The 17,604-nt window shown below is 36.8% G+C and overlaps 1 protein-coding gene across 1 annotated transcript in view; it reads right to left on the minus strand.

The window, feature by feature from the left end:
* Positions 1-5,576: 5,576 nt before the first annotated feature.
* The window catches only part of LOC139735163 (rabphilin-3A-like), a 78,662-nt gene continuing 66,634 nt past the window's right edge, over positions 5,577-17,604 (minus strand). The window contains exons 7-16 of the mRNA XM_071645924.1: positions 17,386-17,466; positions 16,456-16,680; positions 13,981-14,412; positions 11,892-12,046; positions 10,556-10,665; positions 9,658-9,784; positions 8,583-8,737; positions 8,062-8,143; positions 7,283-7,379; positions 5,577-5,704 (exon numbers count right to left, since the gene is read on the minus strand). Of these exons, the coding sequence (XP_071502025.1) occupies positions 5,577-5,704; positions 7,283-7,379; positions 8,062-8,143; positions 8,583-8,737; positions 9,658-9,784; positions 10,556-10,665; positions 11,892-12,046; positions 13,981-14,412; positions 16,456-16,680; positions 17,386-17,466 (1,592 nt within the window). The remainder of the gene's footprint in view (positions 5,705-7,282; positions 7,380-8,061; positions 8,144-8,582; positions 8,738-9,657; positions 9,785-10,555; positions 10,666-11,891; positions 12,047-13,980; positions 14,413-16,455; positions 16,681-17,385; positions 17,467-17,604) is intronic.

The following is a 17,604-nucleotide window of genomic DNA, read 5'->3' on the forward strand; positions in this document are numbered from 1 at the left end:
AGCAGGCTTTGTAGGAACCGAAGGCAGTGTACAACAGTTTTAGTGTTCTGTATAGTTGCATATAAAGCAGAGAGCCAAAGCTTTGTGATCAAAATTTGAATTTTACATCCTTTTTCACTTGCATCAAATGTACTTATTACAGCAATTAAGTACAAGCTCCTTGATTTGAGCTCTATAATGCTATAGTCTTATCCATCAGGATAATATATATCTTCATATTGGACAACTAGAAATCCTGCAATGCCTCTCATCACAATTTAAAAAAAAAAACAGGATTTGGAAAAAACCCAGAAGTTATCATTATTACTATTATTATTATTTAATTGGAATTTCAACTTGACTTTTGCATGTGAGCTTTTAAAACTTGATTTGTTTGGAGATGGGCTTCAAATACTGAGTATGAATATTCAACTCAACCAACTTAAATCTGCACCCTTTGCTCTTCATACACGCATGACCTGTGGGAATAAATTTATGAAAGCCTATGGTTTGTTTTGTTTTAAGCAAAAGGTTGACAAGAAGAAAACCTGTAATTTTCAGTGTTTGGCATCAGTTTCGACTACAATGCATTTCTACTGTTATTTTCTTTGATGAATTGAAAAGAAACTGAAAAGAAAATGTAAAAAGTCATCGTTACATGACATAGCACTGTATCATAGGCATTATTTGCGTATTTCCCATCTTGGATTTCCACAATCAATTAATCAAGTAGAGTATTTCCCTCCTTTAATGTGATAAATGTATAATCATTCAATCAAATATAATGATTACAATTTCTGATAAAGCACACATTCTGCTAGAAATTAATATTTGCATCTTTGTGAAATACAAACACTAAGCTTAGAGCAGCTTCATTTCTTTTCTTCATTTAAGGGCAAACTGCCTTACATAATTACAAATATTTTCTGATTACCGGTATGTGCTCAAACAAATTACACATTAATTTGGCAACATCAGCATACCGATGCCAAATGGCAGCATTTTTTTTTGTTATAGAAAATTTACACTAAAATGTTACATTTGTGTCTACATGCATGGTGTTATATACATGTGAGAGAAAGAATATGGGTACCCAGTACTCTGCAGAGACTCCAACTCTCCCGTTTTCGACGGGAGATCTCCCGCCGAAAGCCCATTTTTGCACAATCTCCCGTTCTCCCGTTTGAGATTTGATTTCTCCCGCCCTGGCTCTGTGTCTCCCGGTGGAAAGGATTTCTTACTTATTTCTATCGTATGTTGAAAAAATAAGCCTTAGATAGCACCAGAGAACATCTAGAATCCTAGGAACTTCGCGCTTCGCACACATCAACTTGGAGTCTCCCGTTTGCTAGGGGTTTCGGGCGGGAGAATCTCCAGATCAGAAGGTGGTTGGGGTTGGAGTCTCTGACTCTGTAACATCTAAACTATACACATGTGCGATATAGCCTGTGCCTCAACACCTATAAAAACCTACATTTTTAAACTACTTTTCTGTGATTGAACAACAAAAAGGGTTTCACTAATATAATTATAAACTAACTGGGTGGAACATATGCCATAAGTTATCAATAACCATACACATAGTAACTAACAACCTGCTGATATGGAAAATACCATATATCAAGTGAAGCATCACAGAGTCATGGGTTGTGGTTATGAGCTTTCTTTCTCTATTTCCAGGTGTTTTGGGAAAAAAAAAAAACCCATTAACCATACCACAGTATAACCTACAGTTTCTGAAAGAATTTCACTGTAATGTTATTGGCAATTGACTGTGAACTCTCATGCTTCTAATACAGTTTAATACTACTGTAAACAGAACTTTGTGTTTATTTCCACATTGAGACAATTGTATATTCAGGTGAAGGTTTTACCTAATCTATACTTTGGAACTCTTGAGCTGTATAACTGTATTTTTTGTATATTTTCTTGAGAAAAATGAAAATAAATTGAAATTGAAATTGAAATTCCACTGTGAAGAGCGATGCTTTATGGGTAATGGCTGTTTTGATTTCAGTCAATTTCCATCCTCTGAAAGTCAAACTTGAAAGTGCCTCTCTGTTTTGACACTTAAGGTAAGTTTCAGAGTATGACTGAACACAATAAATTAATCAAGCACATGCATCCCCTTGGCTTTTATTGAATACCTAATAAGCCATGATTATTCAGTATTGTGATGTGTAAATTTCAATCCCTTCACTTCTTTCTGCTCTGAAAATCAAATGTAAAAGTTGAAATATTGAGACAACCAGTGTGTGTGTGTGTGTAATCATGTATATAGTGCTCATGTGCCTAGGTTTAAGTTCAGAAAATCCCCAAATTTAATTGAATGTCATTTATCTAAATGCACAATGTTCATGAATAGTGCTCCTATCTCCGTCTTTGTAGTAAATTGCTAGAATTTCATATACTTATTTCCACCATATACTCACTATAATAATGCAATATACATTTTTGTCCTTCCCTAAACCAATGAAGCTGCAGAATCAAATAATGCTTCCACCACCACTTTGTGGCGGAGGCACAAAAAGTACCTGTAATGAATGAATTATTTGCTTCATTAATCACTTAATCAATTAATCAATAAGTGAAAGAATAAATGAATGAATTAACAAATAGATATACATACTCTTACTTCCACATTTCAATTGTATCAAATCAAGTCCCATATCAAAATACACTCGTATGTCTATCATAATTCAATCAACAAAATTAACTGTTTCCCTCAGGTGATTTTTCACAGCATAAATTTAGCATGTTTTCAGCAAAGCATTTGTTCAATGTACCTCCATGAAAACTTATTAATGAATCAATAAATCAAATATTGATGAATCAAATAATTATGTTTTTAAATGAAATGAATGAAATATAAGAATATAAGGGTGTATATAAGAATTATTGAGATAAAAACAGGTATAAGAAATAAATCACTCATGTTATGTAATTTACTAAACAAATTGGCACCTATCATCAAAAGATGCAAACTAATCAAGACATCAATTCAATTCAACACATTTCATGAAGTGTTTAGACTATTTTTGCCTTCTCGCATACAGTGATAATGTAAGTCAGACATGCTTGCTTACATCAGATATGGAAATTGGTGTTCTACAAAAGCATTACAAATACATATGAGAGTAAACATAAGAATATCTGGAAAATCTGTGCTCTGGTATTTTTTGTGTCAAATTTCATGCCATAGAAATTGGTATACAGATGAAAATAAAATGTTGATTGATCACACTCTCCCTTAATAAACAAAAGTCTGGACATGAGGAAATGGGACAAAACTAAATTGACCAATTAAGAATTTTTTCAAATGTTAAAAATTTCTGCATGGGATGCTATGGGAAATGGCAATTTGAATTGGTTTTAACTGAACTGAATTGCTGGACTAGTTCTCTCTTCAAAATAAATAATTCATTTGATGCATTCCTATCAATGAAAAATAAATTATATATATTACACCTTAAAAATACCATAAAATGAGAAGATAAGATTCAAAGTCTGCATCATTCCTCTTCAAATATTAAACAATTAAGTATGAGAAAGCATAGATTGTTTTTCATTACCCAGATTTAAATATATATATATATATATATATATATATATATATATATATATATATAATTAATTATATATACATGATTAATTGTATAATTAATTACATATGATATATATAATATATTAATTAACTAATTATCTCTGTCTACAAGAGAACCGAGGCTGATATCAGTCTGTACTGTAATATTACAGATATCTATGAATGTTTGTATTCATAAAGAGAACTTATGACAAACAGTATGAGAGGCATGTACATTCGTACTTGGTGACTAAAACTTCCAGGGGATTTTGGCTTTGATTTAACTCCGAACTAACTTTGCTCTGAACTGCCCTGGTTAATTAATGTCTCTGGTAATATGACTTGTCAGTGCATGTTTAGCAGTTCTGCTGCTGCAATCAGTCAAACAAACCAAATTTAACCATCTGAATTAATTGTGAGAGTTTTAACAGAAGAGCTGTCCATTGAATAGGTTTGACTGCTTTCCTTCATAACTTATGCAAAATATTACTTGTATGTCATCTCCTGTTGTCAGTTTTTTCTTCCATCATTTTCATCTAGCATTTCATGACTTCACAGTTTGGCAATGTTTTATGGAATTCCTACAGCTGAAGAAAAAACAAACAAACAAACATCACAGGACTGACAACATCCTGTGGAAAGTCTTACTGGCCACAATAGCAAAATATTACTTGTATGTCATCTCCTGTTTTCAGTTTTTTCCTTCCATCATTTTCATTTAGCATTTCATGACTTCAAAGTTTGGCAATGTTTTATGAAATTCCTACAGCTGAAGAAAAAAACCACAACATATATCACAGGACTGACAACATCCTGTGGAAAGTGTTACTGGCCACAATAGCAAAATATTACTTGTATGTCATCTCCTGTTTTCAGTTTTTTTCTTCTACCATTTTCATTTAGCATTTCATGACTTCATAGTTTGGCAATGTTTTATGGAATTCCTACAGCTGAAGAAAAAAACAAAAACATATATCACTGGACTGATAACATCCCGTGAAAAGTCTTACTGGCTACAATAGATTGCTTTCCTTACTCACCCATCCTTCATTACATACAGAAATACCATTTTATGAGGCATAGCATCATTAATTGCAACCTGAACCTAAACAAGATCGATTTGATAGCTTAATGTGCTCTTTGTGACTTTACGAGCCATCTGACCAACAAATCTTGGAAAATGATACAATGAATAATCCAATAAAAACTAAAAAAGATAAAATATGTGGTTGTTGTTTTTTTAGGAGATGAAACCAAATATAGAGAACGTTGGTTGGTGCACCAAATACCGATATCTTCAGATGTAGAACTAAGTGATCACCCTTCAAGCAATGAAACAATATTGAAAAGGGAAGATAAGTATCTGACATACTCTGGTATTGTCTGCTGGGATGTGTTGAAATTCAGCTGAGAGCAACGAGACTCATGCTGACATTGCAGACCTAATGACTGAGTCTGTACTGCAGTCATCATACTCAAAATATGTAAGTTGGCGCACTCTGGGATTTCTTGGTTTAAGAGTGGGTGCAGAGATTGTCATAATGTATTTTAAGCAGATATATCTGTAGCACAATTCGAAATGGAATGTAGACATAATGTGATGCTGAATGTGTTGATTGTTAATGCTGGCTGGAAAATGCCACAAGATAGCATGTCAAAAATTTTTACTATCTGGTACAAGTTGTAGATAGCACTATCTAGCATATTTTGATGTATCTACAGACACTTTGTATCTTATAAGATGATAACATATTTGTCCTCAAGAGTTTCACTGAAATGCCTGTGATTGTTAGATTGCACTGATATTTACCTATAGCTTGCTTTGACAAGGAGGAAATATTACACCTTCACATGAATGAAGATGCTTCTGATATAAGTATCCTATTTCATAAACATGAGTGCTTGAACATTCATATAAATATTTCACATACCAGGATTTTTCTTTAGAACATTAAATAGAGTTAACTAACACTATTTCTTTTGTTTCTCTGTGAGAAAGAAAGTTTTTTCCTCTCTAATCTTCTGAGAAGATTTCATCTGAGAGAGTGTGCCACCGTTCATACTTCTTGTCGACTCCCTTGAGGGTTTCAAACCAGTGGCGGAGTCTCTCTCCTTTGCTGTTGATTCCCAGTTGCACGCCTCCTGTGGTGATTTGAATTTAAAAAAAGAGAAACTGTTTTAAAAGGTCTTGAAACATGACAGAACTCATTAAAGTGCAGGCGTATGTCATTTACTCTTTGGTAAGCAAATGCACTTTGTATTTTCTGACTAAAGTACCCAGAAATGTTTTCAGTGTTATCCTTGCAACCAGGTGACTAGTAAAATGGTTTCCAATGGCAGCAGCTGCCTATGGTGACCCAAACCAAAGGATAAGCTTATTTTGATCTAAGGCAAAATTTAATCCTTGTTGCAAGACTTTTGCGGCTAATTATCTTCAACAAGGCCCGTTTTTTCCTTTTAATAAGTAACAATACATGGCTGTGGTACATGTATATCACTTAAAATAGTAGTTTTAAGCTCAAGCCAGGTACCATGCTTGACCCAATTTTTCCTGGGTACATCAATCAGAGCCTATACAGGGTGGCCCAAAAAGAACGGAACGCCTAAGATTTTTAATTACAGCAATATTGTTGCAAATATGTCATTATTTTGCATACTATTGGAAAGACCATTCTTTTTCTAATAGAATGGCACCAAGTTCTTTAATTTTGGTTAATGTGTTATGATGTTAGGACCACTTTTGTAAACCCTTGCAATTCTCAAAATGTGATCATTTTGCACTCTCAGAGATATTGAAACCAGCGACAATTCGGCTTGTCATAGAACCAGTAGCGTTCACAGTGTCTGGAATGTGGGGCGGACGGTGTGATTGTCATTGTCCGCCTCACATTCCACACATTGTGAACGCTACTGGTTCTATGACAAGCCGAATTGTCGCTGCTTTCGGTATCTCTGACAGTGCAAAATGATCACATTTTGAAAATTGCAAGGGTTGACAAAAATGGTCCTAAAATCATAACACATCAACCAAAATTAAATAACTTGGTGTCATTGTATTGGAAAAAGAACGACTTTTTAATAGTATGCAAAGTAATGACATATTTGCAACAATATTGCTGTAATTAAAAATCTTAGGCGTTCCCATTCTTTTTGGGCCTCCCTGTATATGCACTAAACCAATGAATTGGACTAAGACTAAGATTGTAGGCAATGTACAGAAATATGCAACCTCACCATCATCAAATCAAAGCAAGTTAGTTATTGAATTTAAGCCCTTCTTTGCCAACAATTCTGAATAAACCATTGTTAGGAAAACAAATATGATAGAACAAATGTTGAGGTACAAAGGCAATTAAGGTTTATATTGGGATAGAATTTAGCAGATAATCAGTGTTGATTTTCATTTTACTCATGAACTTTTCTAAAAACAAAATCACACACTAGCTTTGTCACACAAATCAAAGCAAAATCACAAATAGATGCATTGAAACAAATCAGAACACTTTGAAGACGCACAAAATTATCCAATCAGTGTATCAACAATGTGTGACTTTAGAGGGTGAACAACAAAAATATTTCATATTTGCTGATACAAGAGTGCATGACAGCATGGAACTTGAGCTCTCAACAAAACCAAGAGTAACACAAGACTTTGGTCTGCACACTGTTAATATTTCTTATCACTGGCAGTGTGTGCAAGTATTTCATGGTCCCACTCACCGATATAATCATTTGCCTTGCCGAGGTCTTTGTCCCACACTGTGATCTCAAGGGTCTTCTTAGCCAGTTCATTGTGTTTCACTTCATAGTAAAACTCCTGTATGTTGAATATAGTTATGTACATGTATATTGTTACAGAAAGACAAGTGAGTCCTTACTATGGCACCAACAAAAAGTAATCATGAAACAATTATCTTTATGCTTGTTTTTGTTATATATGTTTGAGTGTTTTGCACAAAAGGAAAGCATTGCACTTTTGTCCTGTGCAGTGGTCGAGCAATTTAATGTGAAAAACTATATCTGATTGCAAATACCTTTAACATATAACTTGTTTCAGACTAACTATTTTTAATGTTCGACACCTGGTACAGAAGGGATATGACTATAGAGGCTCTACAGGAGTTCTGTCTTGGGACTAGGAAATATTATATGTATGTCCTATCCATTTTCCCTCTTGCACATCGTTGAACAAGTTTTTCTTTTTCCACATAAAATCATGCCATGCATGGCAAGGTTTTGAACACTGTGGCACAGCATAATGAGCAATTATCCTGGTTTCTGGCTGACAGTAGGGCCTACCATGAAGTACTATGGGGTTCTCTCTCAACCTTATCACCAGTAGGCCTATAGTTGTAGTATCTTTATGACTCATTATCACTTCAGTGCCCTTTGCCAACTTTACAATATTTCCCTGCATTTTTGCTATTCAATATGTTCTGGTGATCCCTCTTCATTTTTTTTTTCTCTGATTACTGCCCACATAACAAAAAATATCCCACCTCATTGAACTCAGGGTTCAACGTCCTCTTCTTCACCGCCGTCTTGTGCTTGGTGCGTTTTCCTGCATCAGGTTTCAGATACCTGTCAAAAAATCAAGGTGTTGATTGAAATTTCAGTTCCTACAGCTCCATCTTTCTTAGGTACAACACCTACCATAATTATGATTAAAAGCAAAGGAAAACAATATTGTTGGTTGAGAACTACAAGGGCCTTATAGCAGTTTTTTTGTTGTTGTATTGTTTATCGGTATCATGTTGTAGAGCTCGACCTTCTCTACAATATGGTGTCAATTTCAAATTATTTTCATTTTCAGTAGAATGTAAGAAATTAAAACTACAAGGGCACTACTTTACCCTATATTTGGAACCATGCCTATAAATCTACCCACTTTTGATTGAAGAAACTTTATTTCAAGAATTGATTGTTTAAAATGCTCAATTCTTAGAACGTGGTAGCGCCCTTCTGGTTCTCAGCTGATGATATGAGAATCGGAGGACTATGTTTCAGCTCTAATACTCACACTTTGACATAGGGATCTGAGTAGCCGTTAGAGTCCATGGCAGCCAGCCCCGCCCCCCGGATGATGCTGACCACCAGTGTCTGCCGGACATTGATGTACTTCAGACCGATGAGGAGTTTGCCCCTCTCACCAGCAAGCTCATCATCCTTCTCCAGCTAGAATGAAAAACAAATCAAGAAATAGTTGTGATCATCAAAAGAGGTGTGGTCTTTTGGATTTCTGTAGCGCACTTCCAATAAGAGAATGATGATGATGATGATGATGATTGTCACTAGAAATCATTTTTTCCCCTTTTTATCATAAAGTAAATCAATATACTATCATCAACATACTGCAAAACAAACTTCAGTTTTGGCAGAAGAAAATGTTCTTCTCACAAGTTTGTTGTTGTAGCAAAATTCACCCATACAGTGAGGTGTTTTTAACCCACATGGCATTTTCACACCAAAATGAAAGTTATATCATGACTAGGAAGACATTAATGTCACCGCAGTTGAGCTCTCCATCTTTGAGCAATGTCTCATGGATATATATGACTCTATAAAGACACATCAGATATTCATTGAATTGAATTAAAATTGAGTGTTTGACTTTGTTTTATGTGGCCACTAGAAAAGTGATGAATGCTTGTACGCAAACATCCATGGGACCAATGGCTTTAGGTCACTTCCGAAGGACTATTAAAAGCAATGGGGATAAAGTGTCATGGCCTAGGGGCACAACCCCTGCAGCCAGGGGATTGAACCATGGACCTTGTGACTGATAGCTTGTGGTCTTCTCAACTGAATCACAATAGGCAGTTAATGTCATGTCACAGATTGATTTAAAACAATTAAAGAAATCAGACAAGTAGATTATTGGGTGATGGATTCTTTAGCAGATCCAAAACTTATCATCAAATAATATGTAGCTCTACCACTTTCACACTTGGCCTTTGAAATTGTTTCTTTACAAATGCATGGTACATGTAGTGAATCAACACCCAATTTAATGTGTCAAACACACAGAGTGAAGTAAAGATTGGAGGATTAATAACTCATATTATGCACACACAACCTATGACCTGCGACCTTACAGGAAGTGGTTTCTCCAGGTAGACACTGAGCGACTTGGTCTGGTATGGTGTGAGCTTCCTCAGAGGCAGCCGGTATTCCCCGATGAAGTCATTGTGTCCGAACCGATCCTCGTCCAGCACCGACAATCTTGGACACCAAAGGAAGACATGATTTACAAGTTGATTCAAAATACACTTTCCACATATCAACATGGTCTGCTAATAGCTAGATTAGTCTGCATAAAGCTCTGCATTTTGAAAAAGAAGAACACTTAAAAAAAAAAAGAAATGCAGCAATCAAATTGGCAACATTAAATATTTGGTAAAAACATCATGCAAGTGTGCAGAGAGACAGTTGGGGAAACACACAATTCGATTGCAGAAAGCAAACTCCAATACACATGTGGTGTTTCAACAGAATGCATGCCACATTAAATAAACATCCAGAACTCTTGATTTTGCTTTGATTAAGTACACTCTAAACCTGCAATTCGTGGTTTGGCACAAAGTGTAGGTAACAGCCTCGTCTAACCCACAACCAATTTTTCCCAAGGATCTGTAAAATTACTAACAAAATGATGAGTAGTAGATGAGAACTCAGGACTGTCAAACATCACTAATGATTCTGTAAAAGTGCCAATAATATGAATAAGTGTCTGTGTTCAATTCCAACAAAACCTGAATTACAAAACAGCACATTTCGGAACATTTTATGTCACCATAAAAAATAGAAAAACATTCTACATCAAACTTGCACCAGGAGCTGACATGCCTGTCTTGCAGCCTATAGGTAGATAATTTAATCTATAAAACAATCATATACACCAACAGATGTCAGAGGAATGTGTGCAATTTTAAACTAAATCAATTTTGGCTAATGTCAAAACAGGAACAACAACAACAACAACACGCAGCACACCTGAGTGTCTTTCTTGAAAGGTCATCCTCCGTGACCCCATAGTAGGTCAACGTCTCGTTGAAATCTGGATTCAGAGTCTTGGCAACGGTCTTGGTACGTAGCTTCGTGGACTGCAAGAGGGGACGTCAAGAAGGAGGCATCCAAAAGAAATTATTCATAGGTCATCATCTGCTTATATGGTACTTCATAGAAATATAGCAAATGGACCCTGGTATGCAAAACAGATTACTGGTACTTGCTTGTTAATATAGTATTTATTCCTTATTTCACTGACCTGAATTTTGATCTGATAGCTGAAGGTATTGGAGCACACAGCATCATATGGTCCACAATGATACCAACATATTCCATACTGTATCCAACATTTACTCATAGCAATGGACCTAACTATGCTTGGAATGAGTTGGTCCTGTATGAGGTCAACCGCATTCTTACAAGAAAACAAATAATATGCCTAAACTGATACTAGAGGCTGGATTGGAGGTCACTTTCTAAACAAGCAGAAAAGAAAATAGTCACCTGTGCTGTGTACCTTCGTAATGATGTCATTTCTGTATCAAACATAATGAATACATCTTATCAGTACTTACACTGTACCTCATCTCATGACCTTTGACTCTAAGTGTGAGACAACTTAAACTCAAGATTATGGCAGTAAACTGTTGTCATGCATAATAAGTTTCTCCTCATACAGAGTATGAGTAAATGTAACCAGTCCAATAAAATTTGCATTTGACCACTACCCTTGGCATTTAACCATGAAGACTTCCCAGCCTACCTTTGTGTGTTCCAATACACATTCAAGTTGTCTCTCATTACGATACTTCTTATAATGGAAAGACTGACATACATTGCAACAACACCTGAAGCATAGCTGTGAGGCAGATTCACCAAATATATTATCCCCACGATCCTACTTTCAAATGGAAACAAAATGGATAATGAAGATTAGACTCCCGAGTTAAGTGAAATGATATGTTATAGATTAATGTGTGACAAATAAACACATTGAGAGCATAGAGAGAAAATAATGTGCAGAATTTTAAAAAGATTTCAAAAGAACAAACACATTCTTAATAAATATATGGTATCCTGTAGAGATAGCTCTCTCGATATACACACTCGCCTTTCTGTTTGCCTCCAAAAAAAAAATAATAATCTGTAAAAACTGAATCTATGGGAGAAGTTCCTGGTGCCTGTTTCACTATAAAGCTGCAAGATCAAACCTACGTTCAATTCAACTGATCTTGGAGACAATTCTAAATCATTCATTCAAACATTACTTCTAGTTCTGGTTCAACAACTCTCAGTCCATCCGTAAAATGATGATGATTACCTTCGTTGCTCCCGGTAACAAGTGGAGCTTGACATAAGGGTCTGAGAGGCCGTTAGAATCCATGGCCTTCAGACCACGAGCCTTAATGACGGTGCAGTGGAGTGCATTGTTAATGCCATCATAGAGGACTGAGAACTCTAGAGTGCCCAGAGAGCCTTGGTTAGTGGGTAGAAGACAGTGATAAGGTTAGTCAAGAGCATGAACTGTTATATAGTTAGCATGTATATACAGAGAGCTTTCACACTTACCAAAGACCTCGTTTGAAACCATGTATTTCTGATGCAGATTTCAATTATTACGTTTTATTAGGTGATCCAAGTATTTTAGTTATGGAATGTTCAGGTACTGAAATGGGTCTCCGCACCAACCACTAGCTGTAAATAATGTCCCATACAACAGCTGTTTCACAAACACCCATGACTTGTCAATATAATGTGTAAATCTTGCATAGAAGGATATGGTACCCATACACATCCATTAGGGTAGATGTGATTCTCAGGTCAAGTTAGCCTCCATCTCCTTAGTCGTATCTTAGAGTTTAAACCATTCAGATTGCAAGCACACATCCAGAATCAAGCAAGACACAATTGAAAATACCTCCAGACAGGGTCTGGCCAAATTCGGTTTGAGAAACATATATGAAAGAAATGTGATACAGGTTGCAGATGCAGATCAAAAAAAATATATAAAATAACATATTTGCATGAAATCTGTTTCTAACCATATTTGTACAGTGTAAATGAGTTCCCTTGGTAAGTGTGAAAACCCTGAAAGTAAACTTCTGGACCAGCAAAGTGTTTAAATTAAGTTGACACAAAAACAAACTTCACACAAGAAAAAAAAACCCACACACACTTCTAGGCAAAACTCGGAATTTTTTTAGGTCGAACATTGAAAAATCAAAGGTTATGGTGATCTGAGAAGTTAATGATCAGTTGATGCATCGCCTTATTTAAACCACCTTGACATACTGACTGTTTTATGCTCAGATTGAGTGTGTTACTCTAATTTCATGTTGATTTATGAAAACTTTTATGTAGTATTAGTTTTAAGTTTTACTCTTTCTGTTTAATAAACTGAAACTAGTTAATTGCTCTTTTTAAGTCTACCTAAGATTTGGTAATGTGGTATAATTTCACTGTGAATTTCTGCACACAACTTGTAGCTTCAACATAAAGAACAATTAGTCATTTCTATAATGACAATGGCGTACAATAAGAAGAATACATACTGATACAAATATAAAGATTACAAAGCACAGATTAGGTGATAATTTTACCGGCATGAACAAAACTTCCCTGGGAGTGATATAAAATGAATATGATGGTTAATTTATAGTTGCATTGGTGACTTTAAGCTCACAAAGTAGGAGAAATATGATGGGGCCTACATAAAAGCAATGATGACTGTTAGAATGTTATAGTGCAAGTACAATTTTTTTTTTTTCTGCTGAAATATACAAAGGAAAGCTGAAGTATTTAAAATCCAAAACTAAATTTCATAACATATCAGAGACAGAGTTTATCAGAAAAAGATGTGAAATGGAGATGATTATTCCAGTTATGGTAATATGAACCAGGATTATCAGTAACGCCTTCGCTGCTGCATAGAGATAAAAATAGTTGCATGTTACTGGTATATAAATGAAAAGATTACAACATTATTTGTTGAGTGGATGAAATGTAACGTAAACTGTGCTGAAAGTAATGGGTAAGGTGGCGTAAAAGTTACAATCTCAGAAGGGTTTGAGTATTTGATAAAGGTTTGTATAGATACATGTAAGTTCCAAGTTTAGTTGGCAATCATTAGAAAGCAATGGTGGGGAGGGGGTGGGGAGGGGGTGGGGAGAAGGAAATGTGTGTTGTTATGGGGATCACCATCACCATATGATAATGGAGAATTAATTTCATGTATTTGCAGTCATGAAGATTTGTATTTTGATGATATGATGTAGGGGGAATCATTGCCAGTGGCCTGATTGTAGCTTTCTGGGGTACACAGTCTCCCAATCATCTTGTGAAAATACACAAGAACAGACAAACAGACAAATAGACAAACAGACAGACAGGGCATCACTTGAGATACATACTGCCCTCGTCTGGACTGCTGTCCATAGCGTCACCAACATACTCCTGTGGGTCATAGCCGTTACCATCGCTGCCACTACCAACACCACTCAGCATCATTCCCCCGGAACCCCGGCCTCCGTCTCTTCCTCCGTTGGTACCAACGCCGTATCCCGCACCACTGATGGATGCATACTGCCCACCGTACTGTCCCCCGTTGTCGTTTGCGTCGGCGCTGCTGGTCACTCCTCCGTACTGGCTGAAGGCGGAATCGACGTCGTCGTCGTCGGCATCGACCACGGAGTGCCGCTGCCCAGAGGGACCGTCATGGTGGGAGCCCCCGCCGCTGCGGTTGTGCCCCGAAGAAGTGGAAGAGGAATGGTGGTGGCCAGCTGAGGAACCACCTCCATGGGCGTGGCCACCTGTTGAGCGGGTGGAGCTCGTGCGGGAGAGCTCTGGACGGGGTGATCATTGGGGTAGGGAAAGGGGATGGAATATGGCGTGGGAGGAGGAAATGGGAGCGAGAGATGATAACCATGAACCCAGATGAAGGATAATCAATGATGAGTGATGACCAACTAAGACTAGAGATTTTTTAGATGAAAGAAATATATTGTGAAATCATGACTGAATGAACAGTCACTTTGTAAAGTTTTAAGAGCAAATACAGTACTAACTCAAGTCAACACATTGGACTGAGAATATGCATTTTCTGTCATTCTTTTTGCAAAGGCCATTACTGCACCCTCTACCTAGATAGTCGTGATTGCAGCTAGCACGTATCAAATTTTGTTCTTTTTATAATCCTTCAAGGTAACTTCATTGATAGAGACGCATGATGTAGCCGATGCCATACAGATTTGAATATCTTTGTAGAAAGATTGAAAATCTGAAAACTCCAATAACTGACACCTTTCTAACAATCCACATCATATCTAGATTTTTGTGCAGAAGTTGGAGCATATATTCTCTTTCAATTGCACAATCTTTAAGTATCTTTTTTTAGGGGGGGGGGTTGTCTCCTTTTTGTATTGGCACACCATAACAACTAAAGTCTTTTTGAAAATGAATCAACTCGTGTGTGGATGGCTGAGAGCGAATCAACTTTATTTATCTCTATTCTGTGTGAAGGGACCAAACATGTCGGGAGCAGTGATCCAGAAGGCAAAGATGGTAAATCCACAGTAAAGTGATTCAACAAAGCAATGGTGAGGGGGAAAAAAGGCAGTGTTTTTCCCAATGCAAATCCAAGACTTATTTAGGTACTGACATATTATTATTTTTTTTTTGCATATCTTTATGGCAAAGGCCGTTTCTGACGACTGGTAAGCTTGCCTGAGAATTGCACGTCGTAGCAACACAATGCATGCAAACTTTGTCTCAAATAATGACATGCTTTGAGTAGGTGCAGATGGGTGAAATTGCACATTTAATACTTACTGTAAATATAGAAAAAACAATAATGTATATGAATATAAATACATCTGATTCAGTAAACCAGCTTGCTGCAAAGCCCCAAACCAGAAAAGTGCATAAATTTAGAAAAAAAAGAAAGAAAAAACAACATACAAATGGAGTGTACTGTATGTGCTGTGAGGAGAGTGTGCAAAGATGTCCGATCTGAAATAATAGCTTGCTACACGCGGTGAGTTCAGTGGCAAAAGAACACGCTGTGAAAATGATACCATTGGGTGAAAGTGTTGAGATTTGAAGCTTTACAAGAAAAAAAATCAAACAAACTCGTGAACCTTTAATTTATCAAACTTACTGTCCTTGCCAAGGGTACCTGTCAGTTGAATAGAGAGAGCAAAATGCATTACAAGTTTCCCTGTGAATTTATTATCATTCTAAATATATGTTGGAGAAAGTGCTGGTACACAAATCAAGAATATCACACAGGTTTGATAAGGAAAAAATAATTACACTGAAAAAAAAAATCATCTAAACTTTGATTTTAACTTTTTTAAAGGATTACAATATCAATGAAGACAAGAAAAGAGCTAAGCTGGTTAAAGAACCTGCATTATTCAGTCTTATCAATTTGATGTTCACTTTTGATGGAACTGCAAGTTTAAAGTTGGAGAACCACTATAAGATTAGCTACTGCAACAGCTGGAAGTATAAACTTATTATTTTGAAGAAAAAAAATTGAATGCTTGATACTGTAAACCCAACTCCTACCCCCACAAAAAATAAAGATTCATTTTAATAGGCCCCTGCCTTAGCAGACGAGGCAGAGTGTCAAATCATATAGGAATCAGTGGCGGATCCAGAGGGGGGTGCACCGGAGCGCGCCCCCTCTTTATTTTTTTTTTTGCTGAAACAAAAGAAATAAAAAGAAAAAAATGGGGGGGGGGGGTGGTGGTGGCGCTCCCCCTCTAATTTTGTAAAGGCGCCTCCCCTTTACAGAATTCCTGGATCTGCCCCTAGGAATGGTCCATTGTGGGAGATGATGCAGTTAAAGACAGACAAACATACTACACTACACTGCCCCTTACCTCCTGGAATGCTTCGCTCGCTGTCCGAGTCATCGTGCCCCAGCTCGCCGACACTGCTCTCGTTGGCGCTGGTGCTGCCGTACCAACCCCCGCTGCCGATGCTGGTGCGGCTGCCCGCCATGTGGTTGGAGGCGTAGATGGTCCCCGCATTGCCGTTCCTCGTCCTACCCGGGAGGAGATTTGCGCTACTCAGTCCACTGCTGGAAATGCTGGTGTCATCCTGATCTGCTTGACATAAATGACAGCAGTCAAAATGAAATGAAAATATACTATCTAACAGCAGATTTACGTGAATTCATTGTATACTGTGTCATGATCAAGTCCTGTCTTCAAGCGTTTTCGTATAGCTAGTCTTGATTGTAGTAAAAAAACAAAACAACTTCACTATTCTTGGACAACAAAGGAGTAATTACTCTAGCTTTTCCAGAAGGCATGGAGAAAACTATTTTTCCTACACATATCTCAATAATGAGGAAATGCATCCTTTGCTTGATAACATATCCAAATTCCTTGCTTATATATATATTCTTAGTATCATCAAATTAATCTGACATCACAAATTATTGTAGAGTTGTAAGAACAATAATATTGATAAAAATAAATCCATTTAAACTGCAGTCTCACACAAGTTGATTCCACTTGGCTTTACACAGATATATAGATGGCAGGAAATTCAATTAATTACAAATTGCACAGAAAGGTCGGCAAGGATGTCATGTGTGATTAAAGCTGAATCAAGAGGCAAGGTGCATGAGATTGGACACCATTATCATCTATTTCTGTAGATATTTCTGGAACATGATCGAAGAAGGGCGAGGTGAATTCTGTGTTCCAAATTAGAACTTTGAAGTACAGACCTTACATAATCAAGCTTCAAAACATGACATGATCTAAGAACGGAACTGGGGGAAATATTTCAATCGAACCAACCTCCATCCCTCTTGGTTCGTCGCTTGCGACCCAGGCTGACCTCGTCATCAGAACTAGAAGCGTCTGAGCTCTCACTATCGGCTGTTTGGCAAGGAGCAAGAAGAGAACAGAAAACACAAGACGGTCAAAACCATCAAAGTGCTTGTTTGTGGTGCAAAGTCCAGCTGTGAAAAGACTTGCGAGATGCCGAGGAGCCAGTAATGGAAGGATTTTATTACA

Source organism: Diadema antillarum, unplaced genomic scaffold (genome assembly GCF_040938485.1).
Source record: "Diadema antillarum isolate AM-2024a unplaced genomic scaffold, OU_Dant_1.0 seq00000565_RagTag, whole genome shotgun sequence".
NCBI lineage: Eukaryota > Metazoa > Echinodermata > Echinoidea > Diadematoida > Diadematidae > Diadema > Diadema antillarum.